The following is a 21,229-nucleotide window of genomic DNA, read 5'->3' as shown; positions in this document are numbered from 1 at the left end:
GCCACAACTTCAGACACAGCATGAGATATACATATAAAAGTTATAGATCATGTCTCCCAACATGAACAAACACGCAGCAAAAAAAAAAAAAAAAAATTATAACTACCATATGGTCGTGTGAATTTTTACTTTTGAATATGCTATGAATTACTAATAGCAGATGGAATATGAAAACTAAAAATATAAGACAACTAAGGGACTATTATAATATAAATACATAATAGAAAAATAAAATACTAATGAAAAATAAATATTTATTATTTAATTGGTATTTATTTTTCTATTATTATTTATTATTATTATTATTATTATTACCACCACTCCACCAATATTATGTTGCAACTCTAGTTACACTCGAAAACAGACATGTGATATTAAAATGAATAATGTATGACGGCGAATGTGAATAAGGAAACTTTTTAGGGTACCACTACATGATTAAAAATAAAAGTTATAGCCGTTTAGCCAAGGCCTACTAGAAATGGATGGACCGTCTGACCCTTACAGGAGTTTTTTTTTTTTTTTTAAGGTCAAAAAATCCTTGTCACGGTTTGGGACAAACAAAGCAAACCTCCTCGCCCTCTGTGAGTCTGCTGCGGAGTCTCTGCTGCTCTGATATCATGTCACCAAGTGCTGCAGCCAATCAGTAACCTCAGCGACTCTGCCCAAGTCCACAGCCGGAGCTGCTTAGAGCAGATAGAGCTGCAGCCAATCAGTAACCTCAGCGACTCTGCCCAAGTCCACAGCCGGAGCTGCTTAGAGCCGACAACTCACAGATTGGCTGCAGCTCTGTCAATGTGACGTTGGCGCTGCAGACAATAACGGCCACTAGGAGCAGCAGCGGAGACTCTGTTAGACCAGGGACGGTGAGAAAAGAAGTTTTTTTTATTATTTTACACTAACTGTAGCTGGGGGACAGAGGTTGAACTGGAAAGCAAATTTCCTGAATGTAAACTGGTTATGAGAATGAATACAGATTTCAAGACCAGGGGTTTTTTTTTGTTTTTTTTTAGTTTAAATCACAAAAAAAAAAAAAACAACCCTATTCAGAAAATGATTCTGATTGTGTTGTGAAGCAGAAGATTTCCCGATCTGTGGGGTGACGGGTCGCCCCATCCTTACATGGGTCTCAGTCGATGCCGGCAGATGGAGCCGATGATTGGGAGGCGACTCGGTGGGTAACAGATGTCAGACGTTACTTACTCCAGTCCGTGGTAATGACACTCCGAGGCTTTATCAAAAGGCAGAGATCTCAGTTTCCGAGGGGTAAGTTCTGGAGTTAACAGGAAAGTGTTATTACTGGAAGACACAAAAGAGGGAGAGAGTCAGAACATATAACCTGAACAGACATCGTGTCTTACACAGCTGTAACCGTGTCAGTCAGCGCTCGATTCCTGCATTAAAACCGGATGTGCACTGATCGCCTTTTATATCCTCTGCCACATTGTATTGTTGGCTGCAAACGAGTTAACTGTGAATCTGTCAGTGAGCTCCTTCTGATGCGAGGGTTTATAACTAAGGTCTTTCCAAGTTACTCTCATCGGCTATGTGACCACATTAAAGTAGTTTGTGATGGGAAATCAAGCCTGCAAAAGCCAAAAAGTGCTACATTTTTAAATGAATGTCAAATGTAAAAATAATTTAGCCATAAATACATGCATTTAAGAATTTTTTTTTCTTAAAAAAAGTCCTTAAACAATCCCTTTAGTGCATCCACCTTAATAATAATATTTTTATTTATATAGAGCCAACATATTCGACAGCGCTTTACAATTCAGGCAATTTCGGCACTGTCCCCATTAGGAAATGTAGATTGTGAGCCCCATCAGTATGTCTTTGGACCTGCCACCTTAGAAACGAGGACTGAGGGGTCTGGGTGCCGTATGGCGAGTCCCAGCAGTCAGATCTTATTACTTTGGGTAGCTAACAAATGCTCCCAAAATCACACATTTTATTTTCCTATTCCTGTTACATGCACGTCCCAGTGTGAACAATACCCGAGAAGATGAATTTCCCAGAGGACCACGTCTCCGTGGCAGGCGGAGAACAAAAGTTCTTATAAATCTTGTGTCAAGTGGCGGCCCAGCCTGCTCGCTGTGTGACATGGGGGGCGATCATGTATCACCCAAGGCCCCTGTACAATGTCACCCTGTATGCGATCACTTATTTACTGCTCTTTTGGGGTCACTTTCCTCCGCCGGGCCCAATTTCTTATAAGAGGCTCACTGAGGTGGTGGCCAAGTACGGAGAGCAGGATTTCTTATGTGAACTAGGACAGGCTCAGCAGAGGGGAAATAACTCTGTGGGCTCAGGACAGAGGCCGCAGTCTGAGGGGCGAGGACTCTGCAGACCCATCTCCTAAGAAGGGCGAGGAGGCCCAGGTCCTTCCCAAGCACAGGAGCCCCTATTACAGCATATAGTAGAGGGTCCTAAACATCGACCCAATGTTCCCTGCACGTGAAGGAGCGGCTGGACGCAGCAATCCGTTCACTCTGCAGTATAGACCCTCTGTATAAAGCTGGTTGGGTCTCATTACTTTTGGATGGTTGGAAACCCCCAGCAAATAAAAAAAGCTTCATAAGATGGGGAAAATATAATTAATATTAATATATATATATATATATATATATATATATATATATATATATATATTAATATATATATATATATATATATATATATATATATACACACACCAAAAGTTTGGACTCACCTTCTCATTTAAAGAAATTTCTGTATTTTCATGACTATGAAAATTGTACATTCACACTGAAGGCATCAAAACTATGAATTAACACATGTGGAATTATATACTTAACAAAAAAGTGTGAAACAACTGAAAATATGTCTTATAGTCTAGGTTCTTCAAAGTAGCCACCTTTTGCTTTGATGACTGCTTTGCTCACTCTTGGCATTCTCTTGATGAGCTTCAAGAGGTAGTCACCGGAAATGGTTTTCACTTCACAGGTGTGCCCTGCCAGGTTTAATAAGTGGGATTTCTTGCCTTATAAATGGGGTTGGGACCATCAGTTGGAGAGATCTCAAAATGGCAGTTTGGAGAAGGCACCCTTCAAATATCAGGGACCTGGAGCAGTTTGCCAAAGAAGAATGGTCTACAATTCCAGCAGAGCATTGTAAGAAACTCATTGATGGTTACCGGAAGCGGTTGTTCGCAGTTATTTTGGCTAAAGGTTGTGCTACCAAGTATCAGGCTGAGGGTGCCAATACTTTTGTCCGGCCCATTTTTGGAGTTTTGTGTGAAATGATCAATGATTTGATTTTTGCTTCATTCTCTTTTGTGTTTTTTCCTTGCAAACAAATTAAATAAAGATAATAAGAGCAAAGAATTTGTGATTACAATCATTTTCAGGAAGAAACTGAGTATTATCTGACAGAATTGCAGAGGTGCCAATACTTTTGGCCACGTGTGTGTTATATATATATATATATATACATACACTTTTTTTGCACACAGTCTTGAATGAGTAAGTCTAACACAAAATAAGTAGTGATGGGCGGACCCGTGGATGTTCGGGTCCTTCCGAACTTTAAAGAAAAGTTCGATTCAGGTACCAGAACGGTACCCATACTCGAACCCCATTCAAATGAATGGGAGGCCCGAACATCCGACATTTACCACGCGGTCATGTGCGACAGCATGGAAAACACACACTCTCATCAACGGTAACAGCGCTGCGATTCCCACGCTGTCACATAGATGACAACGTGAACCAGTGGCAGTGACAAGGATACCGCTAGTCTGGCATCGGCTGATGAGCAAGTTAGTTATTCTCATCAGCGTACGCTTGGTCTCGCTGATAGCAGAGAGCAGGTGAGGCTGATGAGAGTATTCACCAGCCAATGACTGTCCAATTAATAAAATAAAAAGAAGGTGTGGGGTCCCCTCTAGTCTTGATAACCAGCGCAGGTAAAGCCAACAGCTGCGGGCTGCAGCCCCCAGCTTTATCTTGGCTGGTTATCAAAAATAGAGGGGACCCCATGCTGTGTGCGATTTTATTTATTTTTTTGTTTAATTAAAAGACGGCATGGGGTCCCCCCTATTTTTAGTGAACCAGCCAAGATAAAACAGCTGGGGCGAGTATTCTCACGCTGGGAAGGCCCATGGACTGATGGCCCTCCTCAGCCTAAAAATAGTAGCCTGCAGCCGCCCCAAAAAAGGTGCATCTATTAGATTTTTCTGGCTCCTCTCACTTGCCCTGGTGCTGTGGCAAGTGGGGTAATAGTATTGGGGTTGATGTCAGCGGACATCAAGCCCAGGAGTTAGTAATGGAGGAGTCTATTAGACGCCCCCATTACTAGCCACATAAGTTTAAGTTGAAAATCACACACAGAAAAAACTCCTTATTGTGAAAAACACACACCCTACCGTTTTTTACCCATTTATCATCAAAATAAACAGTTTTTCCTCACCTGTCCACCAATAATCCACATGTCTCACAATAAGCCCAACTCCATTACCTCTGGATGCATTGCTGAGTGGTGGCGTGATGCGACTGTTCAGCCCTGCCTCCAGGTGACACAGAGCTGAGAGGGAGAACGCAGCTTCAGTGCAGAGAGCGGAGGTCCGTAAGGTGAGCGGAGTTCAAAGCTGATGAACTTCAGTCACCTTACTGACGTCAGCACTCGGCACTGAAGCTGCGTTCTCACGCTCAGGGTCTCCTGGATGCAGGGCTAAACAGTCGCATCATGCCACCACTCAGCAATGCATCCAGAGGTAGCAGAGCTGGAGAACGTTGTGGGACATATGGATTATCGGCGGACAGGTGAGGAATATTTTTTTTCGTTATATTAATAAATGAGTAAAAGAGTGGGGAGCGTTTTTTTGGTTCAATTAAAAAGGACTTTTTTCTGTGTTTTTTAACTTAAAAACTTACGGTATTCGTAATGGGGTGTCTTATAGACGCCTCTCCATTACTAACCCCTGGGCTTGATGTCAGCTAACATTACAAAGCTGACAACCCCACGAATAATACCCCACTTGCCACCGCAGGGCAAGTGGGAAGAGCCAGGCAAAGTGCCAGAATTGGCACATCTAATAGATAACGCCTTTTCTGAAGCAGCTGAAGGCTGCTATTTTTAGGCTGGTGAGGGCCCCTTCCCAGTCTGAGAATATCAGCCCCCAGCTGTCTACTTTAGCTTGGCTGGCTGGTTGTCAAAAATGAAGGGGACCCCATGTCTTTTTTTTTTTTTTTTTTTATATATATATAATTCTTTAAATAATTAAAAGATATGGCATGGGGACCCCTCTTTTTGATAACCAGCCAAGATAAAGCTGACAGCTAGGGGCTGCAGCCAGCAGCTGTCAGCTTTACCTGCGCTTGTTACCAAGAATAGACGCGACTGCATATCGTGTTATGTTTTTTTAAACAATGTGCCAACCAATCACAAATATGCCAATACATGGCTTTAATTGAGCCGGCAGTGTGCACACCTGAAAAGCTTGTTGATGGGCTGCAGTGCAGCCTTTTAAACTTTGCTCGGGCACCCGAAAAGTAACAGACTTCCGGGAGAAGTCAGTGTTCAGGACACTAGGTGTCTGGTATGGACCCCGAACTTTACCATTCAGGATTGCCCATCCCTAAAACTAAGGAATCTCATAGTCGATCTAGAGTCTGGGACCCCATCGATCCAAAGAATAAAAGAACTGGAATATATACATCTCCCTATGTCCCCATTACTGTTTTTTACCCCCAGAAATTCCAGCACAGAACTGCAACATGGCCATATTCAAAAGAATAGAGACCGCAATTCCCTGCACGGTGCGAGCAAAACTTAAAGGGGACCCAGTCCTAATCCAGTAGTGACTGTCGGTCTGCGCTAGGCCACATCCCCTCCGGCTAAGCTTCGCCCACTTTTTAAAAAGTTGCACAATCTTGAGTGGCTATTGTGCCTTGATCACCAACTATAAAGCGCTTGATGAATTCCCCACTTAAATTTTATTATTACCGCAGTGAAACTCAGAAACTTCTTGATCGTATCCAAAGAGTAGTCAGAAAAGCAACTCAAGTAAATATAGGGAAAATATATATTCTTGTACCGTGTTAACCAGGAGATAGAAAAATATTTAGATTTGAGAGTCCTCAGTGGTTGATACCTTTTATCGGCTAACTGAAAAGGAGGTAAATTGCAAGCTTTTGAGACTACGCAGGTCTCTTCATCAGGCATAGTATACCACAAAATCTGAAGAGTCACATATTTATACACAATGAGACACAAAAATAATGCAATAGGTAAGACAGGTGACGGAAAGCAGAGTTATTATGGAAGAGAAACAGTTCTGGCTATAAATATTTTAGCAGTTAATCGATAAGGAGTGTGAAGGTTTTATTGTCCTGTGTCCAGGTCCAGTGTTATGATGGCCTCACAAGTCTGAGGGGCACATTCCTTAGTTGATGTAGAATGACAAATCCATGTCTCAAAAGCTTGCAATTTGTTACCACCCTTTCAGTTAACCATTAAAAAGGTATCAACCACTGAGGACTCTCAAATCAAAATATTTTTCAAGTAAATATAAAATTCCACAGCGTCATCTAGTGTTCATAGCGAGGAACTGCAGCTCTGGGCAGCACATTTGCAAAATTACAAGTGTAATAAATATCTTACTGGTTTCTTATCTATTGGATGAATGAAAAGGCTTTAATCAGAGGAGGGCGGAGGGTGTTTAATACAGGATAACAGACCCATGTTGTACATGGTGTAACCAGTTTACATCCAGGGTTCTTCAAGTATTGGGCCTATAGCCAAATAGAATAAAAAAAACAAAAAAAACCTTCTTTACTGGGTGGTGCGAGATTTCCGTTCAGTACAGTAATAGGTCTGGATGTAGGTGCGACGATCACTCCAGCTGATGACCCCATGATACGGGGGTGCAAAGTGCCGTGAATTAAGACCACTAGATTAGAAGTATGGAGGGCTTATCACAAAAGAATCAGCCAGTGCAATGTGGTGGCGGGGGTTGCCCATAGTGTCCTTCCCTCCCCCCATGCATTAGACAAGTGGCGCTGGAGGTGCTAGGAGTGATCATGGGGTGATGTAACACTTCTGCATGTAATCCATGGGGGTCTCACCTTCTCTGAAGCTGAAGAGGTTGGAGCTCCCCGCAGGCCGCCCCCTGTGGGGTGAAGTACTTCAGTAACTCCCTCGCGTCCAGCACAGTGATCCCCTCCTTCTGAACGTCCTTCCGGACGAGCAGCTGATCTGCTGAGCTCGAGAGAATTGATGCCCTGGGGAGAAGCCGAGAAATCAAGAACCGCCAACATGGAGGACAGCGCAGCAACGCTGTACAAGTGCACAGACCCCACACCACTGTTATATAGCATGAAGACGGACAGAAGACCCCCACAAGACCATGCATCACCCGCAATGTCATTTGTTTTGAGAAAAGCTCCAGCCCTTATATAAAAGCTGTTATAATGTCGGCCATCACTGCCTCTTGTGGTCGGCATTCCACAGTCCGACTGCTCTGAGTGTAAAGAATCCTTTCCTATTTATCTGCAGGAATCGCCTTTCTTCCACCTGTAATGAGTGCCCCCCCTGGGCCTTGGTATGGTCTTTGGAAGGAATAAGTCATGTGCCAGTCCTTTGTACTGACCACACATTTTTACACGTAGAGGAAATCTCCTCCGAGTTGTCTGTCCCCTCCCATCGTTCCCAGTAGCGACCCTTGCTCCCTCCCCCAGTGTTCCCAGTAGCGACCCTTGCGGAACTCCCCCCTTCCCAGTAGCGACCCTTGCGGTCCCCCCACTGGCTTTAGCCTACCAGATCATTTCTTCCTATGTATGAAGACTCCGCTTCCTGTCCCTTAACCAGTTTTTTTTTACCCTTGTGCATCTAGTGTACAAATCAAGTGACCGGTCCTGGAGGTTGTCTGATTATTAGAAACCTTACCTTATTCTCTTCTTTATTTTTTCAAAATTTTCTAAGTTCTGCAGAACATTTCTTTCGGGCCATTCAGATGAGTTCATGTGACATAAGGAGCTTTGATCTGTCCCTTAAAAAGAAAATATTATTATTATTATATATATATATATATATATATATATATATATATATATATATATATATATATATATATATATATATATATATATATATATATATATATATATATAATCAATAATTAATCCAAGAAACAGAGCAAATGCCATAACGACAGTACAGGTAACGGACCTTTTTTGGAAATTCCTATAAATGTACTCAGTATTTTTTTTTTTACCTTTTATTAAAACTCGTTGGATTTAGATTATATAGAGCCAATGAGGTCGATAAGGACAGAACCAGCTGTGAATTGGGGATTATAAGAGCTGCAACGGTAGCAAACCTCCGACACCTCCCCGTGATTCAAGACATGTGCAGGTCCCATAAGTGAGACCCCAACCTATCAGATTTTTATGGGATATCCTATTAGATACTTTAATGTGTCGATGACAGAAGTGTGCTGGCGGTGCTTTAAACTCATAGCAAGCCGGCCTTGTTATATGTCGTGAATGTAAAATTATTTAAACACCCCCCCCCCCCCTCATCATTTACCTGTAGGGGGCACTCTTTGTACACTTGCTTCGAAGTCCTGGTTACTTAATTTGCTCTCAAAATGTCTCAGCACACTTTCTCGGGTTAGCTTCAACAAGGTCTTTAAGGAGTTCTCATCGACAGGGGAGGACAGCTGTCCGTCTTCTTGTCTTTCTTGAAGAACCAATGGAAAAAAGAACAAATGTGTCACCTCCACTGTGACAAAGGCTTTATCGTGGGTACAGTTGCTGAAATGGACAATGAAACCATAAAGTAAAGTTCACACAGGCCCCGCTGACATCCAGCACATACTCCTTGTGCATTTCGTTTTTACCATATTGCCTCACGGGGGAGGGAGTCTGCGTCCTTTCGGGACTTACGGAGATACTTATCCACGACCAAAGTCTGCGCCTGAGCCAAACACTTTTCTCTCTTCATAAGGTGATCGCCATGGAAAAGTGGGAGAGACGTCACCGAGCCAAAATCTGGGAGACAAAGAAGAAAACTCATTTAATTCTGCTTCTTAAAAGATGCCTTCTAGGATCTGCCGGCAGGGGCTGGAGACAGGATTGTGTATGAACTGTGGTGGATAGCTGCCAATATATATAATAAAACAAAGCACCACCCCTGACCATGGTGGTAATTTATTTATACATACATACATACATACATACATCTCATGCACTTACTGTATAATGCAATTGCGTGGCCTGTACCACACAAACACCTATTCCACGAGGAGAACAACTATCACAGATGAGGATGATGACTGCACGGCTCCTGTCACAGTTATCATGTAGATCACAGTTACACCTCCCTGCCTGTATACCAATTATCTATATACATTTTTTTTACCCCCTCTTGATGTGATAAGAGCTCAAAATTCATCATGCAGTAGTTTCCTAATATTTGATAGACCTAGATTTAAAACAGAAAACTGGGAAGGGCTGAGATTCACTTTAAAAAAGGGGGTCTCCTAGTTTCAGGGGATAAAAAGTTTAATCTTCGTGTAACAAAAATAGCTTTTAATTTGCTGGCCCTTTGCGACCTAGTCGGTAATGGTCAGCTGCCCAGTATTACCATGCAGCATATTCTTACTTGACTCGTATGTGATGGGTTTCTTCTGCAGCCTTCGATGTAACAAGACCAGAGACGCTGCGCCATTAATCTGACTGGCGGAGTGAAGCATTGTAGCTTTGCAGACTCCATTGTCTTTCCCTTGAATTAGGAAATAGTAACTGCAGTACTCCCCTTTCAGCTCAATCCCGGGAGCTGGAAGAAAATAAATAATGGTGGTTAATAGCTGAAGGCAGAGCCGTATTCACACAGCAGTCGACAAATCATTCTCAATGGAGACTGTGAACGTGGGCATTGCAGGGGTTACTAGAGTGTAGATATGGTCAGCAAAAGTTATATTTGTCCCGCTCAACAAAGTGGACTTTATTAGCCAATCTGGGGTGGCAACGGTTTCGAAAGTAATTATATATATATATATATATATATATATATATATATATATATATATATATATATATATATATATATATATATATATATATATATATATATATATATATATATATATATATATATATATATATATATATATATATATATATATATAATTTTTTTTATTTATTTCAAATTTGAAGTGCTTATTCCTTCTCAGAATTCTAGACCTTTGATTTCTTTCGGCTTCCTGGACATATATTCTCTCCATTTCTTGGAGCTCCGCTGGAGAGCCGGCGGCAGAGGAAGGCTGCAGACATTGCAGGAGAGCATAAAAATGGCGCCGACCTGCGGGGAGGCACAAAGCTTGGTAAGTAAAATGATAACGAAAGTGGGGCTCGTAAGCGCTGAGACGCAGAGGACACAAGGGTTAATCTTATGCGAATTTGTCCAAATAATTTTGGCAGAAGGCTAGACGTCGTCGGGTTGTCTACTTTCAGAAAATTCAACGAAGCTGCAACCAATCACTGGGCTCAGTCAGCTGCAGAGTTCACCAACTAGCTGCAGCGCTGACTATTAGATATCCATGCCCTATATACCGAGCACTGACATCTGGGTTTCCATTTAAGACGTCCATTTTTTATTTTTTTTTTGCATACGAGTGTTATCAGTCAATTTCACGGACAGCACTGATACCCATGATAGTGTATGGGGCCATTCACATGTTTGATGGTCCACGGAAAATATCGCAGACCCATCCGATGTTGAACCGAGGATCGGCAATGCAAGTCAATGGGTCCGTGAAAAAAAAAACATAAATCAGCACAAGGTGAAGTAAGGTGCCTCAATATAACACAAACAAGAGTTTTGCAGGATTAGAAAAATCATGGCTTCTCTCTTCCAGGAACAGCCTGGGTTGTGTCTGGTACATCAGCTCTATAGACCTGAGCTGCAATACCACACAGGACCTGTGAACAGGTGTGGCGCTGTTTTGGAAACAAACAAACATGCTTTTCTGCTCCTGTGAAGCCCATTCATTCCAATGGTAGAGTTGCGATCTGTATGCAGAAATCCCTCCGGACTCAGTACCTTGTCATTTAAGGAGCACAGTTGATCCAACATCAGCTTTGATTTTTCTTTAAGAGAATTTCTTGTCAAACATCTGAATTACATTAAAGAAACAAAAACAGACTATCCCACGGCTGCTGTGTCCCCCCCAATGAAGACTATAAGAAAGATTGGACAGCAAGTACCAGGGTCTAAGGGACCATGTTTCTCCTTGTGAAGAGTCACAAACCAGGCCTGGCATGTCAGAGTGAGGAGACTTCTAGGCCATGCAATTAAATATGTAAATTGTCTCTTCAGAGAGGACTTGAACTCTAGCGCCACCTACTGGAAGCAGCAATCCTAAAAGTCAATATCAACCCTTCAACGAGCCTTGCCGTATGACTTAGGATAAAAGCCAAACCAGAATCTCAATTTGCAGACATGTTTTGGGGTGTTGCTGCTCCTCGGCACAAAGCACGAGATCTAATTCGGCTAGGTCAGCGACTACCAAGAATCTTGAGATAAATGGGGCTATGTGGGGGAAGAAATGAAATGCAACATGGGGATTCATCAGCCAAGGTCTTATTTTATGCACATTCCTTCCCGAAGCTCAATTTTTTTTTTTTTTTCTCATCGTGGTTAATTGCTTTAAATTAAGAAGTCGATCATATATTACTGATGATCGTGAAGTCACCAATAAAGATACTGGAGACTTAAAGGGGTTATTCCCATCTCCAATATCCTATCCCAATATGTAGTAGTAGGATTATTAGTATTCTTAATAAAAAATAATAGCAAATTCCTCCAATTATAAATGTAGTATAGTTCTTCTAATTAGCCATGTTGCTTACCCCATGTGCAGGGCATTGCGGTAGCTTAGGTATCTATGGTTGCGACCATTCATATAGTGACAGACAGCTCAGTGGTCGTAACCGTGGATACCTAAGCTATCGCAATGCCCTGCATATGGGGTAAGCAACATAGCTAATCAGAATTTCTAATTGGAGGCATTTGCCAATATTACACCTTTTACATATCGGGAAAAGATCTTGGAGATGGGAACACCCCTTTAATACAAAGCCAAGGAGGTAAGTGAGGTTATTTATGTAGCTATATAGATTTATAAGCTATACATAGTGACCTTCCCTAACAGGAGTACTTGGTGCCCCCCACCCCCCAGCCTGGAGAAGTGGTCTCATATCCATCCATAGGGAAGGGGCACTTGTATCTACCATAGACTATTATAGCCACTAGAGACCCCTTTCTCCAGGACTGGTGGGGGGGGGGAGGGGGTTCTCTGGAACACAGCCTCCGTCTATCAGCAGAGGAGCACACCACAAGGATACAGCTCATAGGCACAGTTTGATATGAAGTAGTGGGGGAGCTCGGCCAGGGACACCATTTGTATGAACTCCAGGGATGATCCGTAGTAATAAAAAACCTGTGAAGACAAAAAAGGTCAAATTGTTCATTCTGGAAAGTCAGTCGTGAAAAGTACAAATGTTTAGGGAGATGTGCAGGCGCTATTTATCTTTCTTCCATCCAGAGCCTCAGCTATGTTAAGAAGTGGTTGTTGCCCCACCATGCTTTACAGTGCAGCCCTTTTGCAAAGCAACCTAAATAAAGTCAGTGCATGGAAAGAAGATTGCCTGTTGTATAGAGATATCTAGACTGTACACCATCAGTAAGAGGGGCTGCACTGCGCCAGATGAGCCTCTGTATCGGGGGTCCTTCTGCATGGACACATACAGTTGTCTCTGAGCTGTTGGGTGGAGACCAGCTTCTCTGATGTTACCCAATAAACAGACATGAGGGATTCCTTCTCCCCCGTCTCGATGTAGTTTATGTTCAGAAGTAGCAGCAGCAGCATGGAGTACCATATGTCGTGGTACTCAGCTGTGCAGCAGTGAATCCAGCACTTACAGGAAGCTGCAGTCGAAAAAAAAGTTTAGTTTTTTCTTTTCCCCAGCGCCATTGCGTCTTCCCCCATCCTTCTTTGGAGCTGTGACCTGATCCCTCAGTAAGCGACCAGTCAAGATTTTATCAGTTTTTCGGTCGTAAATGAGGAGTTGTGGAAACATTGAAAGAAGTGGCTCATAAGTGGAGTAAAAAAACCTGAATTCTCTAAGAAAATATTACACAGTTTCTTATATTTACCAGTAGAACTGATTTATGGAAAGTTTGTTGGCAAGGCAGAGACCATTTAATGAGTGAACAATTTTTCTGCATTTCAGTTTTTGTAGCCCCCTTCACCGGCGAGCCTGTATGAGGCCTTGATTTATGTAGGGGGATTTTATTATTTTTCACTGCTGTTTGGGGGATCATCTTGGTTATATAATATATAAATGTGAGTTATGCTATATATACACCCCAAAATGGTCATAAGAAGTTCTCTGGGGGACATTATTTTTTTATTAGACAGTAAAAATACAAAATAAAATCTAAAATTACTGTCTCTTTCTGATGGTCCCCGGTAGACGCTGACAACCATAGGCCCAAAATGCTCATGATGACGAGGAGACGCCAGGGGGAAACCAGGGAGCTTCTGGGAACACTAGTTCCCCCGTCCGCAACACTGGTCACGTGAGCTGGGCAGACAGAGCGCCATTTTTACTAGGGGAACACACATATGCCAACAGCAGAATAGTCCAAGTACCTAGAAGGGAAGCTCCTAATAAGTTCATGGCCGCATGTGGATTTCTATTTTCTAATGTTAGGACTTTTATTAGGTTTTCGATGAAATGATGGGCTTAACCCTCGATTTCCCCAGACACTTCCATTTTGGTGGACTGCTAATCTCGAATTGCAATTAAGCACAATTTCACAACTTACCTCCGGCAGTGCGGACGTCAGACTCTTATTGGGCTGATTTGTCAGCTCATCGCTCAGCTGGAGGGAACATGATTGTGAACCAACATTACAGAGAGATCTGATGCAGAAGTCTTGAAATTCCACCTGTGAAGTAAACTGGAAAAAAAGAGAATATATTAAAGTTTATGTAACCGGGCGTGGAGGGGCCTTATATATTAAAGTATATTTATGCTATTTTTTTTTTTTTTTATAAATTTTGCCCAGCATGAATAATTTCAGGAAAGAAGAGAAATCCATAATAAAAGTAAATGGCAAAGTTTCATAACTTTCCATGCTGGACAAACTTATATAAAAAAAAAGTTACTCTGGGTTTTTCTCAATGCTTCAAGTCATCACCTATCCAGAAGAAGCAAAGTGCTGTACTCTGCTTTCTCTGGAGTCCCATAGACAATGAATGCAGAGACGGGCGAGCGTGTGCACCTCTGCTCTACTCAAAACTAGTCTCTGGTTTTTAAGATTGATGGGAGTCCCATTGATGAACAAGTTTTCTCCTATCCTGTGGCTGCAGATATTTTGGGAGAACCCCTTAAACGGTCAGGTAAGTTTTCTTTTTTGCCCCAATTTTTGTCTGTCACCTGCCAAAACTTTATAATATTGTAAAATATGTTGGTGCAAAAATTTATGCACATGGTTCCTCACTAAGCCCAATCTATGGAAATTCATAGTGGCAGACACTTAGATAAAAGTCTTCATATCCCCATTGATATGTAGTGGGGATATTGGCAGAAATTTAGAGCATAAGGCCACAGCCCCACTACCAGTATTATTTTCTCAGGAGTGGGAGACAAAACCAGGTGAGGAACAATCAGAGAAAAAGGTATAATAGAAACAAGTCACCAATTCTGCATTTATCACCCACTCCTGAGAAAAAATATTGACCGAATACTGACCAAATACTGATAGTGGGGCCGTGGCCTCATGCAGATCAACAACCTGTCGTACCTCTCTGCCAGACAGATACACGGACTGAGCAGCCATCCACCTAAGGAAAGAGTCAGGCGGCCGGATAACTGACGAGGATCGTAATGCACGGACTGGCCGTCTGCTCTCCCGACCCGAGCGCGACAGCTGCATAAAAATAAATGGTGTCACGCTCCTGTCGGGAGAGCCGACAGCCAGTCCGTGCATTGCAATCCTCAGTTATACTGCCGTCTGAATCTTCCCTTACTGTAAGAGATCGGGGACAAAACACACACCCTATATGCCCCGGTACAAAGTGCCTTACCTTCTGCTCCCCAATCTCCACCGAGCCTCTCCATAACTCCTGTGGATCCAGCGAGTTGCTCAAGTCGTCTGGAGAGATTACATTTGCTGACAGATAAGTGGAAATTTTTTGCCACCTGAAATTACATAACATGGTGCTGTTTTTTTTTTAGATCACTGACTCTTAAAGCAAAAAAAAAAATAATATAATATAATATATATTACAGACCAAAAGTTTGGACACACCTTCTCATTTAAAGATTTTTCTGTATTTTCAGGACTATGAAAATTGTACATTCACACTGAAGGCATCAAAACTATGAATTAACACATGTGGAATTATATACTTAACAAAAAAGAGTGAAACAACTGAAAATATGTCTTATATTCTAGTTTCTTCAGAGTAGCCACCTTTTGCTTTGATGACTGCTTTGCACACTCTTGGCATTCTCTTGATGAGCTTCAAGAGGTAGTCACCGGAAATGGTTTTCACTTCACAGGTGTGCCCTGTCAGGTTTAATAAGTGGGATTTCTTGCCTTATAGATGGGGTTGGGACCATCAGTTGTGTTGTGCAGAAGTCAGGTGGATACACAGCTGATAGTCCTACTGAATAGACTGTTAGCTGCTTTTTTCTTGCCATAATACAAATTCTAAGTAAAGAAAAACGAGTGGCCATCATTACTTTAAGAAATGAAGGTCAGTCAGTCCAAAAAATTGGGCAAACTTTGAAAGTGTCCCCAAGTGCAGTTGCAAAAACCATCAAGCGCTACAAAGAAACTGGCTCACATGAGGACCGCCCCAGGAAAGGAAGACCAAGAGTCACCTCTGCTTCTGAGGATAAGTTTATCCGAGTCACCAGCCTCAGAAATCGCAGGTTAACAGCAGCTCAGATTAGAGACCAGGTCAATGCCACACAGAGTTCTAGCAGCAGACACATCTCTTCAACAACTGTTAAGAGGAGACTTTGTGCAGCAGGCCTTCATGGTAAAATAGCTGCTAGGAAACCACTGCTAAGGACAGGCAACAAGCAGAAGAGACTTGTTTGGGCTAAAGAGCACAAGCAATGGACATTAGACCAGTGGAAATCTGTGCTTTGGTCTGATGAGTCCAAATTTGAGATCTTTGGTTCCAACCACCGTGTCTTTGTGCGACGCAGAAAAGGTGAACGGATGGACTCTACATGCCTGGTTCCCACCGTGAAGCGTGGAGGAGGAGGTGTGATGGTGTGGGGGGTGCTTTGCTGGTGACACTGTTGGGGATTTATTCAAAATTGAAGGCATACTGAACCAGCATGGCTACCACAGTATCTTGCAGCGGCATGCTGTTCCATCCGGTTTGCATTTAGTTGGACCATCATTTATTTTTCAACAGGACAATGACCCCAAACACACCTCCAGGCTGTGTAAGGGCTATCTGACCAAGAAGGAGAGTGATGGGGTGCTACGCCAGATGACCTGGCCTCCACAGTCACCAGACCTGAACCCAATCGAGATGGTTTGGGGTGAGCTGGACCGCAGAGTGAAGGCAAAAGGGCCAACAAGTGCTAAGCATCTCTGGGAACTCCTTCGAGATTGTTGGAAGACCAATTCCAGTGACTACTTCTTGAAGGTCATCAAGAGAATGCCAAGAGTGTGCAAAGCAGTCATCAAAGCAAAAGGTGGCTACTTTGAAGAACCTAGAATATAAGACATATTTTCAGTTGTTTCACACTTTTTTGTTAAGTATATAATTCCACATGTGTTAATTCATAGTTTTGATGCCTTCAGTGTAAATGTACAATTTTCATAGTCAAGAAAATACAGAAAAATCTTTAGATGAGGTGTGTCCAAACTTTTGGTCCGTACTGTATGAGATAGATATTTATATATATATATCTATATCTATATACACATTTGTGTGTTTAAAAAAAAAAAAAAAACACAACCAGAAAACAATACTAGCAGCTGATGGCCAAAGGGGTCGGGTGAGCTGATATGGATTATCCATCCACAGCAGCACCAAAAAAGGCCAAAAGGAGGACTTAAGAACAAACAAACAAAACAAAAAAAAAAAACCACACACCTTCTCTTTTTATTATCTAACACTATACGGTTCACACGTTGCAGAATTGGTGCTGATGTTCTGCACACAGCTTCCGCAGCATTTTACAATACAAGCAAATGTCATCTAATGATTTGGTGCAAAATATTCAGACGTTGCCTTCTGTGGAGATTTTTAAATCAGCAGCTTGTTAATTTTTGTTGCGGATTATACCGATTCCTAAATCGGGCCTTAAATCCACCGCTTGGGCCACCAATCTGGCACTTTTTTTTGCGTTTCGACAAAACACTCATAAGTCTGGAAAACACGCGCAGATTTTAGATACGGAACGCTGTGGATTTCAGTTTAGAAATCCACAGCAAATATGCAAGGTGTGACCTTAGCCTAAATCAGCTTTTTGGCTGCAGCCGTATCTGACTGTATACATAGAGTCTGCAAAAAAGAGAGCAGCCGCATAAAAGCAGAAAACGAGTCAGGCGGACGGGAATCTGGATTCTTTCATCTTGCTGAACAGAAAACGCCTTCAAATGCTGGAAAAAAAATTCACATGCCGTTCGTTTTCATACAATAAATGACGTATTTTTTTTTGTTTCTTAAAAAAAAAAAACTAAGATGGTTCAACAGTGTCCATAAATGTGGTGTAAAATGGACCTTCAATCTGCAGAAAACGAGAGGAGCGATTTCATCCTCCTAACCCCTGAGCACACGCCCTGGTGCGGGGACACTTTACCCTTTGCGATCTTCAGTAACGATGGAGATCTTGGCACCGTGCCACTCCTTCAGATGTTTAATGGCCCCCACTGCGAGCACACAATGCTTCATTCTTGGAACATCTGGAGAGATCAGCAGGACGTCCACCATCCCTCGACCTAAAATAAAATCGATCATATTTAGGACAGGTCATCAATACGGGATCGGCGGGGGTCCCCACTACTAGTCAGGCAGCCGTGTATAAAAAGTGTATGGAGGGTAAAAATGCAGCTCAGCCCCTATTCAGATAACAACAGATTCATGGATCGGCTGCAGCGGTCACGTACAGGCTACTTGTAAAACAATTACTAGAAGCGTCGCTGGATCGGTGGGGAATTATTCTATAACATTTGAAGGTCTTATTTTGTATTTTTCCTATACATTACCTGGTGCAGGGAGCTTGTCTGAGAGCTGATGGATCGATTCTGCCGCCTCTTCGAATAAACTGAGGAAGAAAAAGACGAGTGACCACGAACAGCAATTTATTCAGAAACCAACAATAAGAACAGCTCATTACTACCTTCGCTCACCGGAACACGGCCATATAACAAAGTTTTACAAACAGTCACTCTGAAGCCTGACTCCACAAAATGTATCTCATAGGTACCGGCCAAAAGTGGACCTTCATAACCTGTCCACAGGGGAGGTCCGGGGTCTCCAGAACAGGTTTCAAGACCTTCATTCCTTCTCCATCAATGGCTGTCATGGAGAATGAGTTTGAGAGCAACCACATGCGAGTTACTACAAAAGTATAATACCTTCATCTATCCTGGCAACGGGGTCCTGATGTGCGCTGCAGTCAGCAGAGAGGTGACCAGAACTCGGACCGCCTAGCCTATACATGTCAAACTCTGGCCAGTGGCTCAAATCTGGCCTGCAGAGTGGTTTTATTTGGCCTGCGACACCAGAACCACCACCTCTACGTGGGGCCCATTACTCTGCACGGAGGACCACGTGGGGCCCATTATACTGTATACTGGTTGGCCCGTTACTTTGTCCAAGTTTTTCATTTTGGCCCTCTGAGTAGGAGTTTGACATCACTAACAGCAGGGAGTGATGGGGGCCCCATTCACTCGACAGATGAAAGTCTCATAGGTGAGATCTGCATCTACTATACGTTTATGGTATAACCCATGGACAAGACGGCTTTAGTCAGACCACACGGCACAGTCATGGGACCAGTCCATCAGCGATCAGGTTGCTGGGACTAATGAATGCAGCATCGTCGCCTGTACAGTTCTGACATGAGCACGGCGTGAAGAGCTATGGGGAAAGCAGAATTTGTAAAAGATCATTTTTGACCACCAGGGAACCGATCCACAACCATTGTTATTCTAAAGCATCACAAAACATGGCCTGAAGTAACCAGTCGGGGGCCGCCAAAGACCTCCACAGTCTACATGAAGACTATCCCACCTCTTTCTGCAGAAAGACGACGGCTCGTACCTGGTTTCGGTCACGGAGTCCCGGCTGCCGTCATCCTCTGCATTCTCTGGGCTTTGTAGTCCACATAAACAATCCTCAAAGGTACTGTGCGGCAGCTCCTCGCTGTCATCCAGGACCGGGCACAAGTCCTCCCAAGCAAGACTGCAGTACTAGGAGGAGGAGGAGGAGGAGGAGGAGGAGGAGAGTGAGCGGCCAGAGACACTGCCAACAAGATGACGACTATTAGACGGGCAGATAAAGGTCCTACCTGGGAGAAGCCGAAGGTGGCTTGGATAGCAAAGAACCATTTTCTTACTGCTGGTTCTCCAGTCAAAGAACAAGCTGAGAAGAAGCAACAATCAGAAATAACATGAAAAACTCTGAACACACTGGGCAGGAAATATGTCAGCATGATTTTGTGATGTAATCAGAAAGCAGCATGATGTAGAGACAGAGACCCTGATTCCAGCTATATGTCACTTACTATACTGTCTTTTGCTGTTTCAATACAATCAGTATTTTATCAGCAGGAGATCATCACTACAGGTCTAGCTGCCTCATGCCTGCTGGTCCAACCCCGTCCCCAGCACTGATTGGTAGATTCTGCCAGTGATGGGGGCGGAGTTATCAGAGATCTGCAGCAGAGAAAACTGATGGTATCCCAACTGCTGCACCCAGTAAGTGACACATCGATGGAATCAGGGTCTCTGTCCCTACATCATGCTGCTGTCAGACTGCAGAGCAAACACCAGATGACAGTATCCCTTTAAATTAGTACTGTCTACTCTAAGTCTCCACCACTTTTTATTTGGCTTTGTGCAAAACAATACTGGTGCGTTTTTTGGGGGGCAAATTGTGTTGCATATTAAGTCACGCCCCTGTCAGCTAGACCACGCCCCCTTGACTGACAAGGCTCAGTAAAAAAAAAAAAAAAAAAAAAGCAGAATCCTGGCACAGTTAGGGCAATAAATCTCCTCCGCAGAACAGGAGACCATCAGCCACATCCAAAGTGTATTTAGAGCTATAAAAGGTATTAACATTAATGCTTAAAGGGGACGTATCAGCGCTCCAGACACCACTGGCTTATCAAGTCATTCACAGAAAGAACATTAAAGGACCAGCTACCAGATTTACCAAAAAGGGGTAATATTAAAACAGCTTGTAAAATTTAGCAACTTTGCAATTTACCTTCTCTCCGTTAAGAATGGAGGGATTATTCATTTTATCATTTACTGCTAAATGCCTCACTTCTAAGCAACGAGCCGAGTGCGTACAAGCTGTTTGCTATAAAAAGCTTGCAGGCGCTGCTCTGACGTTTGTCCCCCTTTGCTCCTACATGGGCAAAGATGCAGCATGGGAGCGAGCACGGTTCAGGCCAGCAGCGATCTGATGTCGCTGGCCCAAACGGTCAATCATCAGGAGCGCGGCGCCCCCTGGCAAGCTGGAGGAAGAGGAGCTGTGCGTTCCTGAAGACTGAACGCGAGATGTCCGATATAAAACTGTGCCGCCACCTTACACATTTCTAGAATCTAAAACCATAAAACGTCTGATAGGTACAGCTCCCTCCCATCTTATCTCAGGCGGACGACAGCCTCCACATCTCAGTGTCCACATATAGGATTACAGCTGTGATACGGACCCCACATGGCACAACATAACTCTGCCTGACCCTATAAAAGAGCAGATCAAATATATATAAGGGATTACCGGGGAATGTGTCCGTGTGTTTGGTACAAAGCTCCTTCAGGTGATTGTAGAAATCCTTCACATCCGCAAAACCTGCAGGTACAACACAGAGGATTTACTGCCCGGGCACAAAAAAAAAACCCACCCATATTTTGAGCAAATTTTTTGTAAAACATAGCTTTTCTTTCTATAATATGGAGCACCTGTACTGATTGCTGGGACCCTCAT

General features: G+C 43.0%; 1 protein-coding gene across 1 annotated transcript in view; it reads right to left on the bottom strand.

The window, feature by feature from the left end:
• The window catches only part of MTBP (MDM2 binding protein), a 39,327-nt gene that overhangs the window by 16,263 nt on the left and 1,835 nt on the right, over positions 1-21,229 (bottom strand). Inside the window, exons 2-17 of the mRNA XM_073679831.1 lie at positions 21,023-21,094; positions 19,584-19,657; positions 19,337-19,485; positions 18,277-18,335; positions 17,871-18,009; positions 15,122-15,236; positions 13,858-13,992; positions 12,372-12,466; positions 11,068-11,140; positions 10,209-10,326; positions 9,628-9,801; positions 8,910-9,014; positions 8,551-8,703; positions 7,909-8,011; positions 7,089-7,244; positions 1,204-1,299 (exon numbers count right to left, since the gene is read on the bottom strand). Of these exons, the coding sequence (XP_073535932.1) occupies positions 1,204-1,299; positions 7,089-7,244; positions 7,909-8,011; positions 8,551-8,703; positions 8,910-9,014; positions 9,628-9,801; positions 10,209-10,326; positions 11,068-11,140; positions 12,372-12,466; positions 13,858-13,992; positions 15,122-15,236; positions 17,871-18,009; positions 18,277-18,335; positions 19,337-19,485; positions 19,584-19,657; positions 21,023-21,094 (1,816 nt within the window). The remainder of the gene's footprint in view (positions 1-1,203; positions 1,300-7,088; positions 7,245-7,908; positions 8,012-8,550; positions 8,704-8,909; positions 9,015-9,627; positions 9,802-10,208; positions 10,327-11,067; positions 11,141-12,371; positions 12,467-13,857; positions 13,993-15,121; positions 15,237-17,870; positions 18,010-18,276; positions 18,336-19,336; positions 19,486-19,583; positions 19,658-21,022; positions 21,095-21,229) is intronic.

Source organism: Phyllobates terribilis, unplaced genomic scaffold (genome assembly GCF_046119375.1).
Source record: "Phyllobates terribilis strain yellow unplaced genomic scaffold, ASM4611937v1 Scaffold_4__5_contigs__length_816908805, whole genome shotgun sequence".
NCBI classification, from domain to species: Eukaryota; Metazoa; Chordata; class Amphibia; order Anura; family Dendrobatidae; genus Phyllobates; species Phyllobates terribilis.
This window is presented reverse-complemented; position numbering and strand designations above follow the sequence as displayed.